This window comes from Myotis daubentonii, chromosome 1, assembly GCF_963259705.1.
Source record: "Myotis daubentonii chromosome 1, mMyoDau2.1, whole genome shotgun sequence".
NCBI classification, from domain to species: domain Eukaryota; kingdom Metazoa; phylum Chordata; class Mammalia; order Chiroptera; family Vespertilionidae; genus Myotis; species Myotis daubentonii.
The window spans coordinates 45,004,199-45,029,878 of NC_081840.1; the positions used below are offsets into that span (position 1 = coordinate 45,004,199).

The 25,680-nt window shown below is 34.7% G+C and overlaps 1 protein-coding gene across 12 annotated transcripts in view; it reads left to right on the top strand.

The window, feature by feature from the left end:
• Window positions 1–25,680, top strand: part of DENND4A (DENN domain containing 4A) — a 112,204-nt gene that overhangs the window by 48,442 nt on the left and 38,082 nt on the right. For 9 of the 12 annotated variants that reach the window (XM_059698065.1, XM_059698003.1, XM_059698028.1 and 6 more), the window contains 8 exons: window positions 5,409–5,478; window positions 7,355–7,524; window positions 8,342–8,583; window positions 14,027–14,093; window positions 15,477–15,535; window positions 18,063–18,207; window positions 18,457–18,632; window positions 22,693–22,793. In XM_059698065.1, the coding sequence (XP_059554048.1) occupies window positions 5,409–5,478; window positions 7,355–7,524; window positions 8,342–8,583; window positions 14,027–14,093; window positions 15,477–15,535; window positions 18,063–18,207; window positions 18,457–18,632; window positions 22,693–22,793 (1,030 nt within the window). The remainder of the gene's footprint in view (window positions 1–5,408; window positions 5,479–7,354; window positions 7,525–8,341; window positions 8,584–14,026; window positions 14,094–15,476; window positions 15,536–18,062; window positions 18,208–18,456; window positions 18,633–22,692; window positions 22,794–25,680) is intronic. The other 3 variants (XM_059698074.1, XM_059698092.1, XM_059698101.1) reach the window with 2 other exon arrangements.

Genomic DNA, 25,680 nt, shown 5'->3' on the forward strand with positions numbered 1-25,680 from the left:
AGTGTGGCTCTTCCACAAAATACCACGTGCGGTCACGCATGTACAGTGCGATTGAAACTTCGTGGCCCATGCGCAGAAGTCAGTATTTTGTGGAAGAGCCACACTCAAGGGGCCAAAGAGCCGCATGTGGCTCGCGAGCCGCACTTTGCCAACTACTGCACTAGGCCAAGGTTAACTCCTCCCTCCACTTGTGCACTAGATCCCATATCCTTACCTATTTGAGGACATGGCTTCAGCAATTCTCCTTATTTTCCTTGTGAATCACCAATTTTTTTTTCTCTATTGTATATAAACCATGTTTCTCCCATCTTTATAAATCTTGACCCCTTTATCCCCCCCACCATCTATTGCCCCATTTCATTGTTCTCCTTTATAACAAAATGTCTCAAAGATTTAACTATATTTTGTCCCCTTCCTTACCTTAATTCTTCAGTTAGGGTTTTGTCTCCACCATCCCACCAAGATTGCTCTTGGTTTTTGTTGTTGTTGTGGTTTGTTTGTTTAATTTTTGTTGTTGTTGATAGTATTACAGATATCACCCATTTCCCCCTGTTGACTCCTCTCCTCCCAACCCCTACCCACTCCCCACCCCCAGGTAAGATTGCTCTTATTGAACCTAATGATTAATTCTTCATCTTATTTTCAGTAGGTTTTGGCATAGATGATCATTTCGTCTTGAAACAGTGACAGAAAGGGAAGATGTAGTCTTTTTCTATGTACTCTCTTGCTTTTTCCTCCTACTTCACCAATCATTCTTTTTCTGATGCCTTTGCTGATGTCTTCCCATCTCCCTAAACTCTACACAATGGAATGCTCCAAGGGTTAGTCTGCAGACCATTTATCTTTACCATCTAAACTTACAACCTTGATGATCTAAATACAGGCTATGTGTGGATGACTTCCTAAATGTATGTGTCTACTAGGTTTCTAAACCAGGAAGGAAAAAAAAACACACATAATCTGATGTACAGGAGGAAATGTGTGTTGAATTCTTTAAGTTCCTACATTATTTTTATACCTTGCTTACAGCTTTGGCCTAAAAACAAACAAACAAACAAAAAAACCCTCCTCTACTTCTCCACCTCCCATTAAGCTTATATATAGAAAGAGTTTTCAAGAATTATTAATGTGTGGTTCAGTGGTTGAGTGTTGACTCATGAACCAGGAAGTCAAGGCTCGATTCCCAGTCAGGGCACATGTCCGGGGTTTCAGGCTCAATCCCCAGGAGGGGGCATGCAGGAGGCAGCCGATCAATGATTCTCTCCCATCATTGATGTTTCTCTCTCTCTCTCCCTCTCCCTTCCTCTCTGAAATAAATAAAAACATAATTTTACAGAAAGAATTATTAATGTTTAAACTTTGAACTATAAGCCTTGAATGATGTAGATTTGGATTTATTTAGAATGGAATAATATTTTAGAGCTCGAAGAGAACTTATGAATAGTCAGTCATGTAGTGCAAAAGTGCAAAAATTTGTAGTTTAGGATATGTAGTCCAGGAGTTTTGAGTCACGCAGCTAACTCTTGGCAAATTTGGGACTCTACTCAGTTTTTGATTCATTGGGAGTATTTTTTCATACTCTATGCAAATGGCTCTTGCTTTACAATCTTTTAAAAATGTCAGTATTTGATTTAGCAAGTTTATTTAGAAAATTGGAGTTATTAACAAAGCAAGCAATTAAATCATGTACCTAATTCCTGGGGAAAATAAAAAGCATCGGAAGGTATGTTTTTGCCGTGTTAACACCGCACAGATAGTTTATAGGTTAAACATTTAAAGTATTTTTGGAACAATGGATTCCCTACTTTCTTTTTTGCTGAACTTTGTATGTGAAAAATTTAGAAAACCCTCTTTTAGTTTTGATATAATGGTTATTTTCCTCCAGCGCCCCATAATTTTTACTGTACCTCTGAGCTTCTATTTTTCATTTTAGAATATTCTTTTTGATTTCTGCCATATCCAAATGGTCATATAGCTTCCTTGTTATCATCACAAAGGTTATCACTGAAGGTTCTTTAATCTTCATGAAATTTGGCTTATTGGGAACTGGAGTTGAGACTTTTCAATAGAAAGCCCTTTATTTATAAAGTTTTTACTCACCTGGTAAACTAAAAGTCCAGTTTGACTTACATTCATAATGTCCACCTAACTTTTACACATTCATTATTTTGATACAAAAATACTAAAACATTTATAAGAACAAAATTCTAACACAGTGATGAGCATAATTTAATATCCTAAGCATAATTTAATAATTTATCTCCTGGAGACACAGAAAAAATGTTTTATGCCCTGGCTGGGTAGCTCAGTTGTTTAGAGCATTGTCCTGATATGCCAGGGTTGTGGTTCCATCTCAGGTCAGGGCACATACAAGAATCAACCAATGGATGCATAAATAAGTGGAGGGAGCAACAAAGCGCGATATTCCTCCCTCTCCCTCTCCCTCTCCCTCTCTCCCTCTCTCCCCCTTCTTCCTCTCTCTCAAATCAATAAATTTTTAAAAGTAGGGAAATGTTTAAGAAAGCAAGAAAAATTTCTTCATGAGGAGCCAATGTATTGCATCATTTGTAACAGCCAAAAGGAAAGAAAAAGGAAACAGCCTAAGTGACCATCAGTAGAGAAATGGGTAAAATAAACTGATTCATTTATTAATGGAAAACTATCCAGTAGTTCAGATGAAGGAATTAGATCAAATCCACTAATTCTCAAAAACATGTTGATGAGTAAAAAAGTAAGCCATAAAAGTATATATTTAGTATATCATCGCTTATGTAAAATTTAAAATGCATAAAACAATAATACATACACATAGATGTATATATTTGTACAGTAGAATTTTTTAAGTGCATGTAAATGAAATGCACTGGCTTTCTGGAGAACACAAAGGAGTGGAAGATGAGGTTTTTGCTAAACCTGTAATTTTTTGTTTCTCTATAAATTAAAATATCTGAAGCATATGCACCCCTGTGTTTATAGCAGCACAATTTACAATAGCTGAGATCTGGCAACAGCCCAAGTGCCCATCAGTAGATGAATGGATAAAAAAGCTGTGGCACATTTATACCATGGAATACTCTGCAGCAGTAAAAAAGAAGAATCTCTTAACCTTTGAGACAGCATGGAGGGACTTGGATAGTATCATGCTAAGTGAAATAAGTCAGTCAAAGACAAGTATCACATGATCTCACTTATATGTGGAATCTAAGTCACAAAATAAACTGATGAACAGAGTGGATCCAGAGATATGAAAGCATGGAACAGAGTGAGGAATCTCAGAGGGAAGGCGGGGAGGGTGAGTGGGTGTGAGGTAATCAACCAAGGATCTTGTATGCATGCATATATGCATGGCCCATGGACACAAACAATGGGGCAGTAAGGACCTGGGGTAGGGGACAAGGGCAGGCTGGAGGGGGGCAATGGGAGGGGGTAAAGGGGATATATGGAATACTTTCAACAGTTATTTAAACATATATATATATACCTGAAGCAAATATGATAAATTGTTAACATTTGCTAAATCTTGGTGGTAAGTGGGTGTTTGTTATAGTAGTCCCTTAATATTTAAAAAATATCTCTTAGCCCTGGCCATTGTGGCTCAGTTGGTTGAGCATCGTACTGTGCACCAAAAGGTCGCTGGTTCAATTCCCAGTCAGGCACATGCCCAGGTTGTGGGTTCAATCCCCAGCTGGGATGCATGCAGGAGGCAATCAGTAGATGTTTCTCACATAGATGTGTGTGTTTTGTCTCTCTCTCCCTTCTTCTCTCTCTAAAAATCAATAAAACATATTTAAATATACATTTCTTTACGTTTATTTTCTCCATATATTTGTCTTCAGTGCTATGAATCTGTCCTCATGTACTGGTTTATAGAGGTGCTCTATCATGTGTGCACAAACATGTCCTGACTCATTTAACACATATTTATTGAGCATTTCTACATAGTAGGCACGGTTTTAAGTGCAACAGATATAGTAGTGAATAAGACAAAACCCTTTCATCATAAAACATATTTTAGTGGTGAGAGACAGATAATAAATAAGAAAATATGCAATATGCCCAATGGTGGTAAGTGTTATGCAGGGAAGAAAAGCAAGAAAGGGGTGATAGGGAGGACTGGGAAGGTTAGATGAAGGCTTGTTATTGTATATAAGGTGATGAAATAATAAAGTGGCCTTTGAGTTAAGGCCTAAAGAAGGTAAGGAAATGTGCTATGTGAATATATCTGCAATCACCTAAAGTCAAGTGGTGATATCTCCCAAGTTACATCTCCATTTCAGACTTCTCACCTTAGCTCCATATGATTCATTTGGATGTCTAATAGATTTTTCAAACTTAATATGTCTAAAACTGAACTCCTTTTCTTTACCCCAAAATTTGCTTTAGCCAGTCTCCCTCATCTCAGTTACAGGTGGGACTAGAAAATTGAGACTCCTTTGGGAGTAGCAGTTATTTAAAACCAATGTATGAGACCATTTAGAGAAAGGAAGGAACATAAGAGATCACATTTAATGATCAGGAAAAGAGAGAGGATGCTACAAAGGAGACTGAGGGCCTTAGCCAGGTGGCTCAGTTGGAGTGTCATCCCATACACCAAAAGTTGTGGGTTTGATTGCTTTTGGATTTGATCCTGGTCAGGGCGCATATGGGAGGCAACCAATTGATATTTCTCTTCCCCTTCCTTTCTCTAAAATCAATAAAAAATATATATCTTTAGGTGAGGATTTTAAAAAAGAAGACTGAGGGTTGACCATAAATTTGATGGAAAGGGACCTGGAGAGTGTGATGCCTGAAAAGCCAAGAAAAGAAAATGTTTCAGGAAGGGAGTCATTAGTGGTATCAAAATCTGCTGAGGGGTTGGATAAAATGAGACTAGGAACCAACTACTTTATTAGATTTGGCATCATTAAAGTTGTCAAGGTGTTCTTTTAAGGAATGGTGAAATTAAAACCTGTTTTGGAATGGATTCAGGAGAGAATGGGATATAAGGAAATGGATATGGCAAATTACTACTCAAGTTTTGGTATAAAAGAGCTGCAGAAAAATCTGGCAGTGTCTAAAAGGGGTTATGGAATCCAAAGGAAGGTATACATACTAGTAGATAATTCCTAGTTTATCACTTCTGCCCAAATTTTGGACTTAGCATAAAATCTAAATTTTTGTGGCTTATTTTTGTTTTAAAGGGTCAGATTTTCATGTTATGCTTTTGCTAGGAAAAAATACGTTAAATTTTACTTCTGAGAGAAAAGTGGGCAGTAGCTCCAATAAGATGCTCACAAAACAGCCAACTGAAAATAGCTAACAGAGAGCAATCTTTTACATCTTAGATAATACATACTAGGAAGACCAAAGATATTCCATTTTATTGTTATTACCTTTTAAAATTAATTATATTTTCTTTTTTAATTCAGTGGGGATCCGCAGTATACTTATGTTATAAAAAATCAGTGGCAAAAACTAACACTATATCTTACAAAGCTGGTAAGTAGAATTTTTCATGGATTACTTAATATATAAATGTATTATCGGGACCAGTAATATTAAAATAAACAAAACCCATCTTACAGTGTGTTAGTATCAGGACTGAGACTATAACCTATGTCTTTTGATTCTGTTTTGTTTTCATCCATACAGTTAATGGGAGATTAATGTTGAAAGAAGGCATGATTTTTTAAACATTAGGTTTAAATAAATAACTAATAAGTAGAAATTCTCTTTAAGTTTTTAAATCAGTAGAAAATGGGGAAAAGTATTTTCTAATTAAATTAATGTTTGTTTAATATATCAAATTTAGTCAAATCTATAGTTCATATGTGTTTCATAATAGCCTGAAATATTATAAGCTAATTTGTGATTCTATAATACATAACTGAAATTTTCAATTGCCAAAAACCTCAAAATAGCAAACATTCTCATCTTATTTGTAGAGCAGATTCAGTCTTTTAAACAATACTGGAGGCACGGTGCACAAAATTTTTGCACGGGTAGGGTCCCTAGGCCTGGATGGCGATCAGGGCTGATCGTTCTGCGTTGCCCCCTGTTGGTCAGCACACATCATAGAGAGCGATCAAACTCCTGGTTTCCCGGTCGAACTCCCGAGGAGACACTTTGCATATTAATCTTTTTATATATATAGGTAGTTTTAAAATCACATCATAGACTATTACTTTCTGTTCTAGCTTTGATTTTTTTAAGATCTATGTACAATTTATCACTATTTCTGAACTACTTAAAGCCTATACTGTAGCCTTATGACCTAAGAAAGTAGTAGACAATTAACCGTAGACCCTCATAGGATCTACTGGTTGGCCAGCATATAGTTAGAGAATTTGAGAACTGCCTTGGCCCTTAGTATATCTAGTTCATCTCACTTTATAAATGAGAAAAGCAGAGTCTTACAGGTATATGATTTGTTCAGAATCACATAGATATTAGTGGCAAACCAACCACTAGTATTCCTAATTTATCATTTTGCCTTTAAGGTTATATTTAGTGATGGTTTCCACTTGACTTTTACTATTCAAGTTCAGGGAACCTATTTTCTATTTCTAGTCCCACAAAATCCAGTACAAGACTCTGCTGGATGTTGTGTTCAGTAGAAGATTTCTAGACCACTTTCTAGACTAGTCTATTTAATATGAAATCATAGGTCACTTAAAACTCTATCTTCATATAACTTGGGGTTATTCAGAAGCTGGATTTGAGTTGATACTATTATGAAGACATCGTTAATATGTGACTCTTCAATTTTTATTAGTATTTTTTTGTATTTGTGCTAGAAGTTATGTATGTACTCCTATAGGACATCTATTTTAATGTGTAAAACACCCTGAGGGAAAGTTATTGAGAACTGATGAAATGGATATATGCAGGTGACCATATTGAAAAAATTAAAAAATAGTATATTCATGTGCTTTAAGGTGGTAGTTTGACCACAAACTGAATTTTTGAATATGTGTGTATGTATATTTCTTTAGAATAATCTTTTCTTGTTTGCCTTACTTAAACTTTGTGGATGAAGCTTGAGAAATATTAAGCAGTTAATATGAATCATTATATTTGAGGATTAAAATCTATATAAATCCTACTGAAGCATTCAGTTATTTGATGAACATACAGGATGGAGCCAAAGGAGGTTCACAGTTGTTCATATGGAAAATAATGCATTAATTAATAACTAATAATACAAGAATAAACTCTGTGTTTTGCATACTCACAAACATAAACCTACTTTTGCCTCACCTAGTATATGTAATGGTTTGAACTTTGAAATGTGTTAAATAAAGCATTTCAGCATCATTTAAATTACAAGCACCTAATTTAAGAGATGATGACCTAATATTTATTGTTTTTATAGGTCTAATTTGTAGATATCCTCAAGAAGATTATGAGTCATTCTCACTCCCAGAATCTGTTCCCCTATTTTGTTTACCAATGGGTGCAACTATTGAATGTTGGCCATCAAATAGCAAATACCCTCTCCCTGTATTTTCTACATTTGTGTTAACTGGAGCCTCAGCTGAAAAGGTACTATGTGTTTTAACAAATTATATCAGGAAATTCTTGTACACTTTAAATTTAAGTTTTATATAATGCAAGGAACAGTAGGAAAACAACTGATTAAATTGAACCTATAATACATACCTCTTTCATTTGGTTGAAGTAACTATATCCAGGGACAAAGGAAAAGAGAATTTTTATGCTGTTCCATATACTCAAATGCTTTCTTGTGAATATGGTGAAAGATTTTTAATTGTCATATGATGATCCTTCATTGCTTTATTTTTTGTAATATAGAAGCTTTGAAAATAATACAAAATACATTATTAATAATCAATGCTATTTAGAATCATAGGCTGTTATAGCTGGAAGGGACCTTGGAAATTTAGTCTGACACTCTCTTTTTGTAAATTGAGAAATTGAGATCCAGAGAAATTTAGTGAATTGCCTGAAGTTGGAATTTGTATTTCCCTATCTAAAATTGTCCCACTATCTACTAAATAATAGTTCTTAATAATTTTCTTATAGAGAATATTGATACAATTTATTTCACTTTCTATGAAACAAATACAATTTAATTGAAACACCTTTTTGAAAAAAATATAGAGATATGAGAGTAGCACTTGTGTAGTTTTAAATTTTTATTTTATTTTTTAATGTACTTCAAGAAAGCAAAGAGTGATGTCTGTTCACCACAATGTTCCTGGTACCTAGCACCTTGCCTAACTCATAGACATATAATGGCTCATAAGTGGCCTGGCTCACCCATTAAATATTTAACTAATGATGTGATTTGAATAAATGACATAAAATGTATTTAGTAAATATATTACTTGTTTTCCAGGTCTATGGTGCTGCTATTCAGTTTTATGAACCATATCCTGAGGAGAATCTCACAGAAAAACAGAGACTTCTATTGGGTTTAGCATCATTGGCAGATGGGAAGTCTGACAGTTCCAAAACAGTTCACACTAATAAATGCATCTGCCTTCTTTCTCACTGGCCTTTTTTTGATGCATTCAGAAAGTTTCTGACTTTTTTGTATCGTTATTCCATCTCTGGACCTCATGTCCTTCCAATTGAGAAGTAAGTTAGAAACCTTCTTGGTTCAAAATGTGGCAGATCTTTCTATTATGTGTGGTATATTTGTACTTGTAATTGAATTTTACTGGTAAATTTTATATGGAAACTAGATTTGTCAGGAGTTATTTGGAAAAAAGAGTTTGGTGGTTTCAATCAGGAATATTTCTCTATTATACTTTTACAGTCATGCTATTTTTAATAACTTTATCTCTAACAAAATAAGTATTTCATTTTTTAAAAATATATATTTTTTATTGTTTCAGAGAGGATGGGAGAGAGAGAGATAGAAACATCAGTGATGAGAGAATCATTGATCAGCTGCCTCCTGCACCCCTCTACTGGGAATCAACCCTGCATCACAGGCATGTGCCCTGATTGGGAATCAAACCATGACCTCCTGATTCATAGGTTGACATGGTTGGCCCAACCACTGAGCCACACTGGCTGGGCATTGTTTCATTTTTTGATGTTCTTGTAAAGTTTGGAGATCCTAATTGGAATTTTTAAAAAATAGTTTTATAATTCTTATTTTGCATATAATTTGTGTTTATTATGGACCTTTAAAAATATTCCTCACTATTTTTAGATGTAATGAATTTAAAGGAAAAATTAGACAAGTGCATTCTTTTTAAAATTTTAGTAATTTACTTTAAGGTCATTAAAATATATGAATAATTTTTCAAGTAGTAAGATCTGATGCAAATGAGATCTAAATATCTACATTGTCTGACTATTGTTTATTTTATTTTAAAAATATATTTTTATTGATTTCAGAGAGAAGTGAGAGGGAGAGAGAGATAGAAACATCAGTGATGAAAAAGAATCATTGATTGGCTGCCTCCTCCATGCTCCCCCTGGGAATCTAACCGTGACTTCCTGATTCAGCCACTGAACCAAGCCAGCAAGAGGACTGTTTGTTTTATACCGTCAATCACTTAAGCTCTTTTGTGTTCTTAGGCAGAATTCTCTGACTCTAATGACAGTTGGAAAGTGATAGAATTATCCTAAGTACATTGGTGTACAGGATTATTCTTTAATTTTTTCTTGCACTTTTCCAGTCTCAGTATTCCAGTGCAGCTCTCAGTGTTTTTGGTCTCAGGACCCCTTTATACTCTTAACAACTGAGTTCCCCCAGAGAGCTTTTCTTTATATCTGTTGATATTTACTATAGTAGAAATTAAAACTGAAAACTTAAAAATACATTATTTTTAAAAACAATAAACCCACTACATGTTAACATAATTTTAAAAAAAAAAAATAACTGTTTTCCAAAGCAAAAAATGTTAGAAGAGTGACATTGTTTTACATTTTTATAAATCTAATGTCTGGATTAATTGAACACAGGTAGATTCTCATGTGTGCTTCTATATTTAATCTGTTGCAATATGTTGCTTGGGTCCAAGTATATGAACCTGGCCTTACGCAGATAAGTAAGTGGACATTTGAATAGTCTGTTCAGAAAATGGTGGGTTTCCCTTTTTGTTACTGCACCCAGACATGACAAGTAGAGTTTATTATAGGGGTTAGCAGACATTTGGTTCTGTGTAAAACATCCATGGAGACATTTAGTCCACATTGACCCATCTATCTACCCCATGTGCCATTACTAGCTGGTTACTGAGTCAGGGATTATTACTGGCAATACAGCTACAGCACAGTCATTAGATCAGTAAAATTTGATAGTATTTCTTATGTATCAATCCTGTAAAACCAAAATTATAAATAACTCTTATGGGCTATCTGAATCAAAGACGTTTTCTAAGCATGGACATTTTTGACAGGACCAAATATAAAGAATACTTTGTCATGTACCAAATATGCTCATGGATGTTTTTCATAGAACCAAATATTAAGGACCTTTTGGCATGAACTAAATGTTGCTGTGGACTCAGTTGCACAAGTGCTTTTCTTCAAGACAACCATTGTACTGCTACGCACAGCAGAAGTGCTTTATACATACTTCCCCTTCCATCACAGATTATTTTTTATTATTTTTAATATACTTATTGATTTTAAAGAGGAAGGGAGAGGGAGAGAGAGAGAGAAAAAAAAAAATCTGTGATGAGAGAGAATCATTGATTGGCTGCCTCCTGCACTCCCCTACTGGGGATCAAGCCTGCAACCCCGGCATGTGCCCTTGACTGGAATCGAACCCAGGACCCTTCAGTCACAGGCCAACGCTCTATCCACTGAGCCAAACCAGCTAAGGCCACAGATTATTTTTTTAAAAATACACTGGAGCCCTGGCTGGTATGGTTCAGTTGGAGCGTGGTCCCGTACACCAAAAGGTGGCGGGTTCAATCCCCAGTCAGGGTGCCCATACAGGAGGCAATTGATGTTTCTCTCTCACATCAATGTATGTGTCTCTCAAATTCAATCAACATATCCTCCCGTGAGGATTAAAAAAAAAAATTAGTTTTGACCGTGCAGATCCTCCATGGATGGGTTTTGGAAATCTTTAGATGTTCATGGAGTACACTTTGTTTTCTGCTGTTCTAACAACTTCAGATAATTCAAGCAAAAGTGTGTCTTGGAATTCGTTCCCCTCATCTTTTTTCTTAGGTTATGAGTACCTTCATGGCATAATATGCTTTTTTTTATAATTCCCAAAAATGTCTGGCAGTGTCTTATACATAGCAAGCAGTCAAAACATGTTTGTAAAATTAATACATTTCTCTTTTAATGTCTCTATCCTGTTGAAATTATCCCAGTTCTGAAACAAAGATGATTTTGAAATAATACTTAAAAGTAATACAGAAATAAAATAACTTTTTTCTAAAAAAAGGATTTTTCACTAATGTTGCCTTTTTTCTTTTTCATAGTGCTCAAAACAAAACACATCAATCTCACTTTTTATCCATTTCTAAAAAAAAAAACCCATAAACTCAATAATAGAATTTTTAACCTGTTATTAATAGAAAGAACAGGCATTCCTTGGAGATATTGCAATTTCTAACCCAGACCACTGTAATAAAGCAAGTATTGCAATAAAGTGAGTTGTAATCTTTTTACTGGTGGAGAGTTTTGCATTTAGTTTGTAAAAGACACATCTATAAAGTTGTAAAGCGAAGTGCAATAAAATAAGGTGTGTCTGTATATTGTTTATCTTTTAGAAATAGTAAAACTCTTCCATTTTTCTGGAGCACTCTAAATGGTGTTTCACTTTTAAAATATGAATAGTTGACTAACGTGTATATCACAAATGCACTGTCCACATCTCCAGTATGTTATATATTATCTACTTAGGGAGAGGTAAAAGGTAAAATGGCTTTTGAGATATTCATGGCATAAACATTGTTGAATGTGAACAACTATTAATATGAGAAGTTATTGAATTTTTTTTAATTAAATCTTTATTGTTCAGATTATTACATTTGTTCCTTTCCCCCCCCCCCATAACTCCCCTCCTCCCAGTTCCCGCCCCACCCTCCGCCCTCACTCCCCACCCACTTTCCTCATCCATAGGTGCACGATTTTTGTCCAGTCTCTTCCCACATCTCCCACACCCCTTTCCCCCCCAAGAATAGTCAGTCCATTCCCTTTCTATGTCCCTGATTCTATTATAATCACCAGTTCATTCTGTTCATCAGATTATTTATTCACTTGATTCTTAGATTCACTTGTTGATAGATGCATATTTGTTGTTCATAATTTGTATCTTTACCTTTTTCTTCCTCTTCCTCTTCTTAAAGGATACCTTTCAGCATTTCATATAATCCTGGTTTGGTGGTGATGAACTCCTTTAGCTTTTCCTTATCTGTGAAGCTCTTTATCTGACCTTCAATTCTGAATGATAGCTTTGCTGGATAAAGTAATCTTGGTTGTAGGTTCTTGGTATTCATCACTTTGAATATTTCTTGCCACTCCCTTCTGGCCTGCAAAGTTTCTGTTGAGAAATCAGCTGACAGTCGTATGGGTATTCCCTTGTAGGTAACTGAGTTTCTTTCTCTTGCTGTTTTTAAGATTCTCTCTTTATCTTTTGCTCTTGGCATTTTAATTATGATGTGTCTTGGTGTGGTCCTCTTTGGATTCCTTTTGTTTGGGGTTCTCCGCGCTTCTTGGACCTGTAAGTCCATTTCTTTCACCAGGTGGGGGAAGTTTTCTGTCATTATTTCTTCAAATAGGTTTTCAATATCTTGCTCTCTCTCATCTTCTGGCACCCCTATAATTCTGATGTTGGTACGCTTGAAGCTGTCCCAGAGGCTCCTTACACTATCCTTGCATTTTTGGATTCTTTTTTCAATATGCTTTTCCGGTTGGATGTTTTTTGCTTCCTCACATTTCAAATCATTGACTTGATTCTTGCGCTCCTCTGGTCTGCTGTCGGGCGTCTGTATAATATTCGTTATTTCAGTCCGTGTATGCTTAATTTCTAGTTGGTTCCCCAATATAAGATCGAGGGTCTTATTAGTTTTCGTGTAGATCTCATTAAGTTTATCGGCAGCTTCTAAACAGTTCTTGAGAGACCTTAAAAGTGTGGTTCTGAACTCTATATCTTCCTTTGACAATTTTGTCCTGTTTCTTTGTCTCCGCATTTTGTTATGCTTCCTTGGTGCACCCCCTAGTGGTCTTTGTTCGCAGTCTTATAGATAAATCTTGATTATTGTAGCTAATTCCAGGGAGGGTTTGATCTCCAGGCCAAGTGGCTATGAGAATCAGCTGTGTCAGCAGTGAGAGAACTTCTGTCCTCTAGGGAGGTGCTAATCTAGCCTTTGCCTGAGGCTATCCGGCAAATGCCTCTGTGCAGGGCTTGGGCGGGTCGGGTCACACAGGATCAACAGGGTGGGCCGGAGAGAGCAGTTATGGCGGCTCTCAGTCCTGTCCCAAGGGGCTCTGCCTCTCTGAGTCCCAGCACCCGCTGCAAAGCTCGGAGAGAAAGCTGCACTCGCTCTGACCGAAGCCAGACAGTCCCGCTTCTCCCGTTTGAGTCTGGGTCCCTAAAGGCTCGCCCGGATCTGGTGCTCAGAGTCTGCGACTCCCTCCCGATTGAAAACAACAACCGCGCCCTCCGCCGCCAGCCCGCTCCGCGCACTCCGCACCTCAGAATTTGACTTCAGCACTGCGCCTCCTCTGAGTGTCCGTATGCGTTTCTCTTTCCTCCTAGTTGTAGGACTTCCACTCAGCCAGCGTTCCTGTGGTTCTGGGTGATGTCCCTTCCGTTTTTTGGTTTCACTTTTGAAGTAGTTGTTCAAAGCAGCAAACTCCGGCGTTAACCTATGCCGCCATCTTGGTTCTCTTGAGAAGTTATTGAATTTAAGTAGAAGCAACTTTAATGGGACAAATTATTTTTGGTTGTTTGTTCACTTGTTTTCATAGTAGCAGGAATTTCGAAATTATAGGTTCACAGAGCTTTTGACTTAACTTGGACTTATGATGACATGTTGACCTTTGTAGCATATGGTACTCACTTTGGGATTAATTGGTTTTTTGTTTGTTTGTTTTTAAGGCATATTTCTCATTTTATGCATAAAGTTCCTTTTCCATCTCCTCAGAGACCACGGATTTTAGTTCAGGTAAGATTTTCTTGATATAAGTGCCCTGTTGAATGAACTATTGGCTCTGTCAAAATGTAACATAGGAATAAAAATTTTAAATGGGGAAAAATGAGATTGAAAGAGAACAAGATGCTAATTTATTTTGGAGTCTGGGCCCTTCTTTCTTTAATAAAGGGTTGCAGAGTTAAAGAAGTAGGAAGCCTTAGACATTTTGAACACAAAAAAGGAACTTATTTTCTTAAATTTGTTCTCAGTGTTTGAAAGTTTCTCAATGGTTTTGGCATTAGTCCCTAAGATAAGTATATTACAGTATGTAGAAGGGAAAGTTGTGTATTTTCATATATTGCATGAAGGAATGCTCATATCTTTGTGATGGGGCTTTCTTTAAAATGAACATAAATTATTTCCCCATCTCTTTTTCCCAATTGACTTTCTTCTTTTTTTTTTCTTTTAATCTTTACTGTTGAAAGTATTCCATAGGTCCTCCTCCCCCCCCCCCCATTAACCTCTTCCAGCCTGCGACTTTCTTTTCTTGTTCATATTTTTCGTCTTGATATGAAAATTTCTGCTTATTTAATCATCATTTATAAAGTGATTTACATTAAGACATTTTCATGTAACATCACTATGTGTGCTATACTAAATCTATTGCAGCCAATTTTGGGGTGTCATTCAAAATTAGAAATCATTTGACAAATAGATATTTATAAATTTGTAAAAATTTGCATAAATTTGAAAATGTGGATAAAAATAACTGCATTATTATATTGATACAGATAAAATAACTAGAAAAATATCATTTGATAAGTTTTATTATCAGTCTGCATATTTACATTTTAATTCTATCTTACTTCTTGGTGTTTAGTGCCAGAATATATGTAACAGTCAGTTTGAATACGCATAAAACATTTGTTTTATAGCAGAAGTTGGCAAAATGTTTCTGTTGAGGACCAAAAAGTAAATATCTTAGTGTTTACAAGCCATTTGATCTCAGCCCTGTTGTTATTACACAAAATCGGCTAGAGGTAATATGTAAATGATGAGTTCCGATGAACTGTTCATAAAAACAGGTAGCCTTTGGATTTGCCCTGGAGGCCATAGATTTGCTAACTCTGGTTTTATGGTATTAAATTAATAATTTAGTCTTTCAATACAGATTTGTTAAAATGGCATTAGGGAAACATTGAAGAACAGAAGAAAAGATACAGGGTTTAGAATGGAAGAATTAGTAGTCAGAAGAGGTCAGTAATTAGGACATATTTTCAGGATCTTAGTAAGTGATTATACTGATGAATGAATATATTGAAACTTCATCATCATTAATCTATATGTTTTTACCAGAAAGTTGTGTTTAAAGTTTATCTTTATATTTCAAATACTTTATTTTAAATCTTCTTCCAGTTATCACCACATGATAGTCTGATCCTCAGTCAGCCTGTTTCTTCACCTCTTCCACTAAGGCAAGTAAAACTTCATTTCTGTTTATTTCTCTAAATCTAGTGGTAGCTCAAATAATATTCAAATATTTTCTCTCTTTCCTAAGTAAAATTTCAAATGTTGATGTAAATATTTTCATTTAACTGTTTTTTTTATCTAAATTCCATTTACTTAATATTTAGTTTAACATTCTTAAAAAAAGAAAGACTTTCGAGGTAGTGTTTGGTATTTTGTGTATCCGTTTGTTAAGCACTATTACATAAATAGGTACATATGTATGTAGATTATGAAAACAAGTATTTTTAGCTTTAAATATTCTCTGAAGAATATCCAATGTAATTAACTTTCCATTTAATCTCAAAATAAAAAGATACGTATAAATATTAAACCATGGGGTAGAACAATGTATTTCATCACCTTAAAAAGAGAAATTATGAAATATAATTTTTCTGTGATATCATTTCTTGAAATTTAATTAGCTGTATAATTTTTCTTGCAGAGAAATAGCTACAGTATAATTATTTTGTGGCACACATCTAAGGGAGACTAGGTGCCATCTTTGACATTAATTTTGTAAAAATTGCAGATTATTTCATCACTAGGTCTTGGTCCAGAGTGATCAGTGTTTTCTTAACCGTTGTTTAAGCCAAAAATAAACTAGAAATACTAAGGCTATATTAAAATGATTCTAAATTACCCAAGGACTTTTTTTTTTTTGCTAACAGCTTTTTTGGTATATATTTCACATATTATACAATTCACTCAATTAAACTGTACAATCTACTGGTTATATTCACAGAGTTCTGCAACTGTCACTATAATCAATTTTAGAACATTTTAATCACTCTGCAAAGAAGCCCTGTATGCTTTAGCAGTTTACCTTCCCTATTTCTCCCATCCTTACACACGCAAACACACGCACCTCCCCAACCCTTGGCAACAGTTAATCTGTTTCTGTCTCTACAGACTTGCCTATTCTGAACATTTCATATAAATGGAATCATATAATATTTGACCTTTTGTGTTTAGTTTCTTTCACTTAGCATAATGTTTCCAAGGTTCATCCATGATGTAGTGTGTATCAGTACTTCATTTCTTTTTAGTTCCAACAGATATTTCAGTATATGAACATACTACATTTTATTTACCCATTCATCAGTTGATAGACTTTTTTTTTTATAATATATTTTAATGATTTTTTACAGAGAGGAAGGGAGAGAGATAGAGAGCCAGAAACATCAATGAGAGAGAAACATCGATCAGCTGCCTTCTGCACATTTCCTACTGGGGATGTGCCCGCAACCCAGGTACATGCCCCTGACCGGAATCGAACCCGGGACCTTTCAGTCCGCAGGCCGACGCTCTATCCACTGAGCCAAACCGGTTTCGGCATGATAGACTTTTTGGCTAATGTGAATAATGCTGCTGTGAACATGCACAAGATTTTTGTGGACATATGTTTTCATTTCTCCAAGAGACTTTTGTTACTAATTTTGCTTTATTTAAAAAAAATCCAGTGAAGCCAATTATTTAGCACTAGAGGCCCAATGCACGAAATTCATGCAAGAGTAGGCCTTCCTTCCCCGGCTGCCGTCACCAGCTTCCCTCTGGCTGCCAGCAGGCACCTGGGGCCCGGGCTTCCTTTGCAGCCCCAGCTTCGTCTGGAAGGATGTCCAGTCTAATTAGCATATTAAGCTTTTATTATTATAGATACTACGCTTTTGTTATTATAGATTATATAGACAAAACACTGGTTGGCTTACAGAGTTATTTGTCAGCATTTTGTTACTATACAGATGTATAAGTGGTTTTTTTAAAAATATATATTTTTATTGCTTTCAGAGAGGAAGGGAGAGGGAGAGAGGGATAGAAGCAGCAGTGATGAGAGAGAATCATTGATCGGCTGCCCCCTGCACAACCCGCACATGGGATCTAGCCAGCAACCCAGGCATGTGCCCTGACTGGGAATCAAACCATAATGTCCTGGTTCATAGGTCTATGCTCAACCTCTTAGGTGTCTAAGTTTTGGTTATGAATTTGCTTTGTATTTATATCATTACTTGATAGCTCTTGATTTCATATTACTATTATTATTGCAATATGAAAGATTATTTGTAATAATATGGGAGGTGGGCCTGTAAGTCATGTAGTTTTTTTTTGTTTTGTTTTTTACTATTATAGTGGGAGACGAGCCAAAACTTTCATTGAAGGATTTGCTTTCAATCAAAGCATACTTGTTATAAATTAAATTCTTTATTTGGACATTATCTACATGGTAGATCTTCATATATAAAATAAAACAGATAATTTTTCATTTTCCATAATGAATACAATGCAGAAGAATTCAATGAGTTTGAAACTTCATAAAACGTCATTGTTTTCATAGTGTGTTTCTGATGCAGTTTTCCCTACATAAGATCAGCAATCACATTTAAAGTTGAATATATAATACAAAATTCTACCCTAATCATGAATTTTTTTCATTATTTTGTGTAATGAGGCTATTGGATCTTTATTTTATTAATTATATATTTTTGTTTGGCTTGACAGTGGTGGTAAGTTTTCAACACTACTTCAGAATTTAGGCCCTGAAAATGCTGTGACACTACTGGTGTTTGCAGTAACCGAACATAAGATTCTCATCCATTCCTTACGGCCTTCAGTGCTTACTAGTGTGACAGAAGCATTAGTGTCTGTGAGTATCACAGTTTCTTATTTTGAAAATATGTGATTTAAAGCTATTTTAACTCAAAGTGTAATGATTTTTTATGTTGTGAAAATAATTTAAATTTTCTCACCATTGACACTAGTTACAATTATTTAATTCATTTTCAAGCATTAGACTTTAAGTCTAAATATTTAAAATATAATTTTTTGTGCTTGCTGATAAATTATGCTTCAATGTCAAACAGCTAAATATTCTTCAATCTTTTGTTTATCCAAGATGATATTCCCTTTCCACTGGCCATGCCCATATGTTCCTCTCTGCCCACTGGCTTTAGCCGATGTCCTGAGTGCACCATGTCCATTCATAGTAGGAATTGATTCAAGATACTTTGATCTCTATGACCCACCACCAGATGTTAGTTGTGTTGATCTAGATACCAACACCATTTCTCAGTAAGTACATTTTACTGATTCTACACCCACTAATTTTACTTCATAGTCTATGTGTGTAATTGTTTATTTTATGAATGCTTATTAGAATTTCCCTTCAGATATATTGTTTTTGTGTTTAGGATTATTACCATCTTTGAATCAGCTCTTACTATATTCAGTGGGATAGATTTAGGGCATTGGAGAAGGTCTTATTGGAAAGAAAATGTACCTTTCACCCTTAGCTTTTTAAATATTTAAGAAACATTATAATCTTATGCTTACCTAGAAATTTAGCAGAAGGGAAATTGAAGTTAGAAATAGAAAAAAATGTATTTCCCTTTAGTCAAATGGGTATGGGTGAAACAAATTGAATTGAAATACTATTCCTTGACTAGTATTTCAATCCTATTCCTAGCATAGTATAATATTATTTAGAATACTGATAATTCATATCAAAATTAATGTAATATTTTTAAATTTTTAAATAACTTAAAAAAAATTTTATTGTTGACGCTATTGCAGATGTCCCCTATTTCCCCCCTTTTTGTCCGCCTTCACCCAGCCCACCCCGCCCCCTCCTTTGATCTTCATCACACTATTGTCTGTGTCCATAGGCTATGTGTATATATTCTTCAGCTGGTCCCTTTACCTTCCTTTATCTAGTCCTCCTAGCCCCCACCCCTCTGTCATTAAATCACTTTTAAATTATACTTTATTTTACCCTTATATCCTAGGAGTGTAAGGATTTTATAAGCTTCTCTCTTTTATTGGAATAATATTTAAGTTGTACTACTGGAGCTGTATATTTGTAGCTTTTTAATAATTAAGTGTTTCTCTTAGATCCCTTATTTTCAGTTTAATCATACTTATGCTATTTAGGAAAAAGGAAATTGATGCAGTGACCACATTGAATCCACAGGACATGCTTAAAATAACTAGTATCATCAAAGCCAATAGCTAGTATGCCTTTTATAACTCATGTGTATGTGAAATAGGTTTTTCTTCATTTTAAAATATGCATGTGTTATATTAAAGCTTTTTAATTTAATCTTGAAATCTTACATTAATTCTAATTTTGTCTTATGTCAAAACTTCAAATACCTAAATCATCAGAAAAGTTTAGCAAAAAAAAATTTTCTAGTATAAAACATGTCTGCTGTCAAAAAGCTTTTATTCAGAGAAAGCCTAACCAAGAAAATATAGGATGTACTTGGTGTGTAAAAGCCATTTTATGTATGGGACCAATAGAGTCAAAGATTATTTACTAGGAATATTTAATTCTTTACCTGGAATTTTTAACTCTTTAAATATTAAAGTAGTATCTCTTTTCTTTGCCATTTGTTAATGTTACATGACAGTGTTTTTAAAAATTGAAATTAAGGACGGTAAATGAGTATATACTAGGTTTATTTCGGTGATAAATTACATTTCCCTCTTTTTATACTTTCCCTCAATTTGTTAGAAGAATTTTTTTAATCCTCACCTGAGGATTGATTTTAGAGAGAGCAGAAGGGAGGGGGAGAGAGAGAGAGAGAGAGAGAGAGAGAGAGAGAGAGAGAGAGAGAGAGAGAGAGAAATGTCGATGTGAGAGAGAAACATAAGTTGGTTGTCTCCTGAACGTGCTCTGACCTATATATGGACCCTGATCGGGAATTGAACCAGCAACCTTTTGGTGCATGGGAAGATGCACCAACCAACTGAGCCACATCAGCCAGGGATAAGAGAATTTTTAATTATTATTTTATCTTTCTGTTTTGATCACTAATGAATTAAAGAATCAACAAAACATGAGTCTTTTGCATTCATTAGTATTCTTCCTTCTTGATATTATCATCCTTACAAACCTAAGGGGGGACTAAACTAGTAAGCTAACAGTTTTTTACCTTCCTTCATCCAGAATTTCTGAAGCCTCAACCTGAAATTTGAAAGAAAAACAAATTCTGAGTATGGAATTTTTGGTTTCCTTTTCCCTCTCTGACTCTTAGGTACATATAATACAGAGTATATTATTAATGTCAAGAAATTTCTGAAGAAAGGGAAATTAGAAACTTATATGTGCTAGTCATAAAGCTGTATGCATAGCCTTAGTTGTCTCATATTATTCTCTTTATTTTGTGAGGTAGTTTTTATTAACCCTGTGACAGAAGAAAACCAAAGCTTAGATTTTTAAGTAATTTATCAAAAGGCACATAACTTAAACTGCCAGAGCTGCATTTTTGAAACCATCACTGTCTGACTCCAAACCAATACATCTTATCACTAATTATTGGCTATTTATGTAATAGTTACCTTGTAAATGAGGTTACTATGAATGCAAATGCAGAAGGCTATCATAGATCCAATTTCAGATACTAAATTAACCTGTCCTACTCAGCCAAGTTTTAAAGTGAAGATATCAAGAGTTAGAGAAGAAAATTATTTTTTTGATGTAAATAATTAGATGTAATGAAATAACATATTTTTCATTCATTTATGCTACATCTTGAATACTTTTTTTGCTAGGCATTGGGAATAAAAAGGTAAACCAAGTACACTCCCTTTTCTTAAGTTGCTCATAATCTAGTCTAAGGCAGGCATGCATACAGTGAATGATAAGACACCGTGAGAAGACTGTGTTGCAAAGTTTTATCAAGAAAATAATGTAAATAGTGTTACTACGTTGTGTTCTCACTGTAATGTAGGATTTTATGCTCTTGGTCACATTATAAATGAAATGAAATCTTCACAGCAGGACACCTGCAATTTGACCTTGCCCTATCTATATTTTTATTCCCATTTGCAGAAAGATAGGATAGATTCCAAGTCAGTTAGTTGTTCTTCGTCTGCTTAAGCTTTCCCATCCACTCTTTTTTCTTCGTTTAGTTTGTCCTTTGGTTCTGTGGGAAGTTTAGGGAACATTGAAAAAAAAAAAAGTTCAGCAAGTTTCACTGCACACCTGTGCTATATCGTTGTCTTTGGTGGTTAAAACATAGTGATGTACTTTTCTTCTCCTTTTTCTGTACATTTTTCAAGTTTTCTAAAATGAGTATTCATTGCTATTGAAATAAAAAATATTTAATAAAGAATGGAATAAACAAAGTTATAGTTAAGTCCAAAACCTTTATGGTGTTTTATCACCATGCTGTTGTTTTACTCCTACCCCATATGTAGTTTAAAGAGCAACAACTGTATTGTCATAGTGGTACTAAAGGAGATTATAGAAGTTTGTCTTAGAAACAAAGATACCACTTTCAGGGGGGTTTTTTGTTTTGTTTTTTCTAAAGATACCACTTCCAGACACATATCCTCTTTTATAGTTTAAAAGTATTTTGGAATGTTCTAGTTTATTTGATTAAGTTAATATTATAGATTATTTCTTTTCTGAAGGAAACAAAAATAATTTTTCTTTTGGGAAACTAAGAAACAGTATTTAAATATGACAAAGTATTTTGATAAGCTCATTGGAAGTTTTCTAATCTATAACAACAACAACAAAATCCACATAGTAGGATTTTCCCAGTATTTAGGTGTCTAAAGACTCTTAAATGGAGTTTAAGAGTAATGACCACCACGTTAAATTTGGTAGTGATTGGCATGATTCCAATGCAATGTACTCAATACCAATATAATTACAAATATTTGAGCTATATTTAATGCAAGGTTTCACCCTCATATAAATTACTTTTTAATATTCAACATTCCAATTTACCCCAGTAATATTTTTCTCCTATTCACTAGAATATTTTGTTAGTGTTTTCTTTTTTGTTCAACGTGTTTTCTCTTTTTCCTTTTTTTTTCTTTTTTTAAATATATTTTATTGATTTTTTACAGAGAAGAAGGGAGAGAGATAGAGAGTTAGAAACATCGATGAGAGAGAAACATCCATCAGCTGCCTCCTGCACATCTCCCACTGGGGATATGCCCGCAACCCAGGCACATGCCCCTGACCGGAATTGAACCCGGGACCCTTCAGATGCTCTATCCACTGAGCCAAACCGGTTTCGGCTCTTTTTCCTTTTTTACATAATTAAGTATATATTTCCCCTTTTCCTCAAAAAAAGGTTCATCTAACAAATGTATTATTTTTGCCATTTAATCTCAGAACTGGTGACAAGAAAAATGTAGCCTGGAAGATACTTCCAAAGAAGCCATGTAAAAATCTGATGAACACACTGAATAATTTGTACCAGCAATTGGCAAAATGTAAGTGTCTAACTTAATTAAAGGAAGTAATTTAATCTGAGAAAAGAACTCCAGTTACTTTGCTGTACTTATAAAAAGTTTATCTAAAGGAAAGTATTTTTACACTCTTAAAGGCAAATGAGCATATAGGCAAAATTTGTTAGAAGCTAAATGGGAGATTTATTTTTGATATCACATTTTTATAGAACCATTTTAGAATAATAAAATTCAAAAAGAGGTTAAACTGGTTGTTTTCTTTAATTTTACTGTTACTGAAACACCATGGAAAAAATAAGCATTTCCACTTGTATATTTTCTTCATACATGGAATAGAAAGTTAGTTTTGAATATATGAAGTGGTTTCAGTTACATTAGAAAATGCTAATTTCCAATAGGGTGAGAGCTAGGTCTTATGTTTTTCACCTACTGTGCTTTCTTCAAATGATTTGAAAATAGAAACTTGCTGCAAGCATTAGGAAATTAATCAAAATGAAAATTGATTAGACTATGGAATATTTCAGTAAAAAGCTATGTAAGAATATCTTGACAGTGATCCAGAATTACTAAAAAGAATGACATCTTCATTTATCTAATCCTCTTGGTATTTTATAACAACGGTCTATTCAGGGCCCTTAATTTAATACTTACTGTATGAAAAATGGTCAGTAATTGTGTAGCGATATTTGAGGTTCTCATTTATGTAGTAGGTGAAATATAAGCATAGGAAATGGTTTATATCCTGTAGTATACTTGGAAGAGGACATGAAAAACAATGTTTTGTTTTGTTTTTAAAGTATATTTTTATTGATTTCAAAGTGGAAGGGAGATGAAGAGAGTTATAGAAACATCAATGATGAGAGAGAATCATTGGTCGGCTGCCTCCTGCATGCCCCCTGCTGGGGACCAAGCCTACAACCTAGGCATGTGCCCTAGACAGGAATTAAACCTGGGACCCTTCAGTCTGCAGGCCAATGCTCTATCCCCTGAGCCAAACCAGCTAGGGCGAAAGACAATGTTTACAAAGTAAACCTCACAATAAGTAGATATTTTGGCCAAAACCGGTTTGGCTCAGTGGATAGAGCGTTGGCCTGCGGACTGAAGGGTCCCAGGTTCGATTCCGGTCAAGGGCATGTACCTGGGTTGCGGGCACATCCCCAGTGGGAGATGTGCAGGAGGCAGCTGATCGATGTTTCTCTCTCATCGATGTTTCTAACTCTATCTCTCTCCCTTCCTCTCTGTAAAAAATCAATAAAATATATTTTTAAAAAAAAAGTAGATATTTTGGATGTGATTCATAAATATTGGGATATTTAAAAAATAACATCAATTGAATAAAATTTTATCTTATGAAACAAGTAAATTGTGTATGGAATTTTATTTAAATTACCTAGTTAATTGCTTTCTAAAAGTAATGCACTTCCTTTGAATAACTGAGAAGTCCAGCAGTGAATATTTAGCAATATTTAAATATTATTAAAATCAATGAAATAGTTCATTTAGCTCTATTGAAGGACAGAATTTTAAGCTTAAAACTACAGACTTTTAAACAATACTGACAGTTCAGGATTGTATAACATTTTCTAGCTTCAGAGTACTTTCACATACATTCTTTTATCTTTGCAACTATGAGGTGAGGATAGTAAGGTTGAGAGGTAAAAAGTACGTTCTTAGGAATCATTCAGTTGAAGCTAATGATTAAAACCTTCTGTTCCAATGCCTACATTCTTTCTAATACTTTTACATTTTTAGACAATAAGAACTTGAAAAAACTTGCTAAGATGATTTATTTCTCATATTTTAAAAAGTTTTTAAAGTTTTAAGCAATCACGAACTTTTTTCTCCTGACCCTTGGAGAATAGATGTCCCATCACCTCCAAATGGAATGTATTCCTACCAACAAGTACATTCTCCTATAGCACTACAATACAACCATATAACCATGAAAATCAGGAAATTAACATTCAAAGTTACTGCCATCCTTATCCTCAGACCTGATTTGAGTTTTGCTAGTTATCATAATATGTAATGTTCTTTATAGCAAAAGAATCCATTTGCATATCAGATGTTGTATTTAGTCTCAGGTCTCTTTTGTATCCTTTTCTCTAAACAGTTCATCAATTTTGTCTTCATTTTCTTGACACTTTTGAAGATTATACTTACTATTGTAGAATGGTCCATGATATGGGTTTGTCTGAATGTCCTCATGATAAATACAGATCATGCAACTTTGACAGAAATATTGCAGAAGTGACACTGAGTTCCTTGCATAGTATCCTTATCAGATTGAGCACTATATCAATTTGTCCCATTATTGATTAATATGTTCCCTTTGATCACTTGATTATGTGGTGTCTACCAAGCTTCTTCTCTACTTTAAAGTTATTTTTTTACTACCTAATGGCTTTAGCATTGAATTGTTCAGAAAGAGTAAGAGCTGATTTTCACATTTTAATCCCAGAACGTTCCTCCTATACATACTTATATTTAAAAGAAACAAAAGAGGAAAGGAAGGACTATTGCATTTAACCCCATGTCCCATTGCTATGGTTGTTATGATCTTCATTTATTAACCTACATATACTTATTTTATAACATGAACATTGCCGGGAGCCGGTCCATCCTTGCTGTTTCAAGGGACCTGGCATATATGGCATACGGTTCTTAATATGTTTGCTCACCTTCTTGGCGCTGTGTTTTAACCAAGGTCACCTCTCCGAGAAAGGTTGTTTCCCCAGGTAGGGATTTTCCCCTGAAGTTAGGGAGGGAATAAAACCTCTTAACTAAGTGCCAGGCGGGTATTAATCATTTTAACTACGAACAATCATGCTTAAGCTACATAATCTTTACTCCCTGGAATGGAGATAAGAAACGCCCTAACCTTTGGAATAGAGATTGATAGGATTGGAAT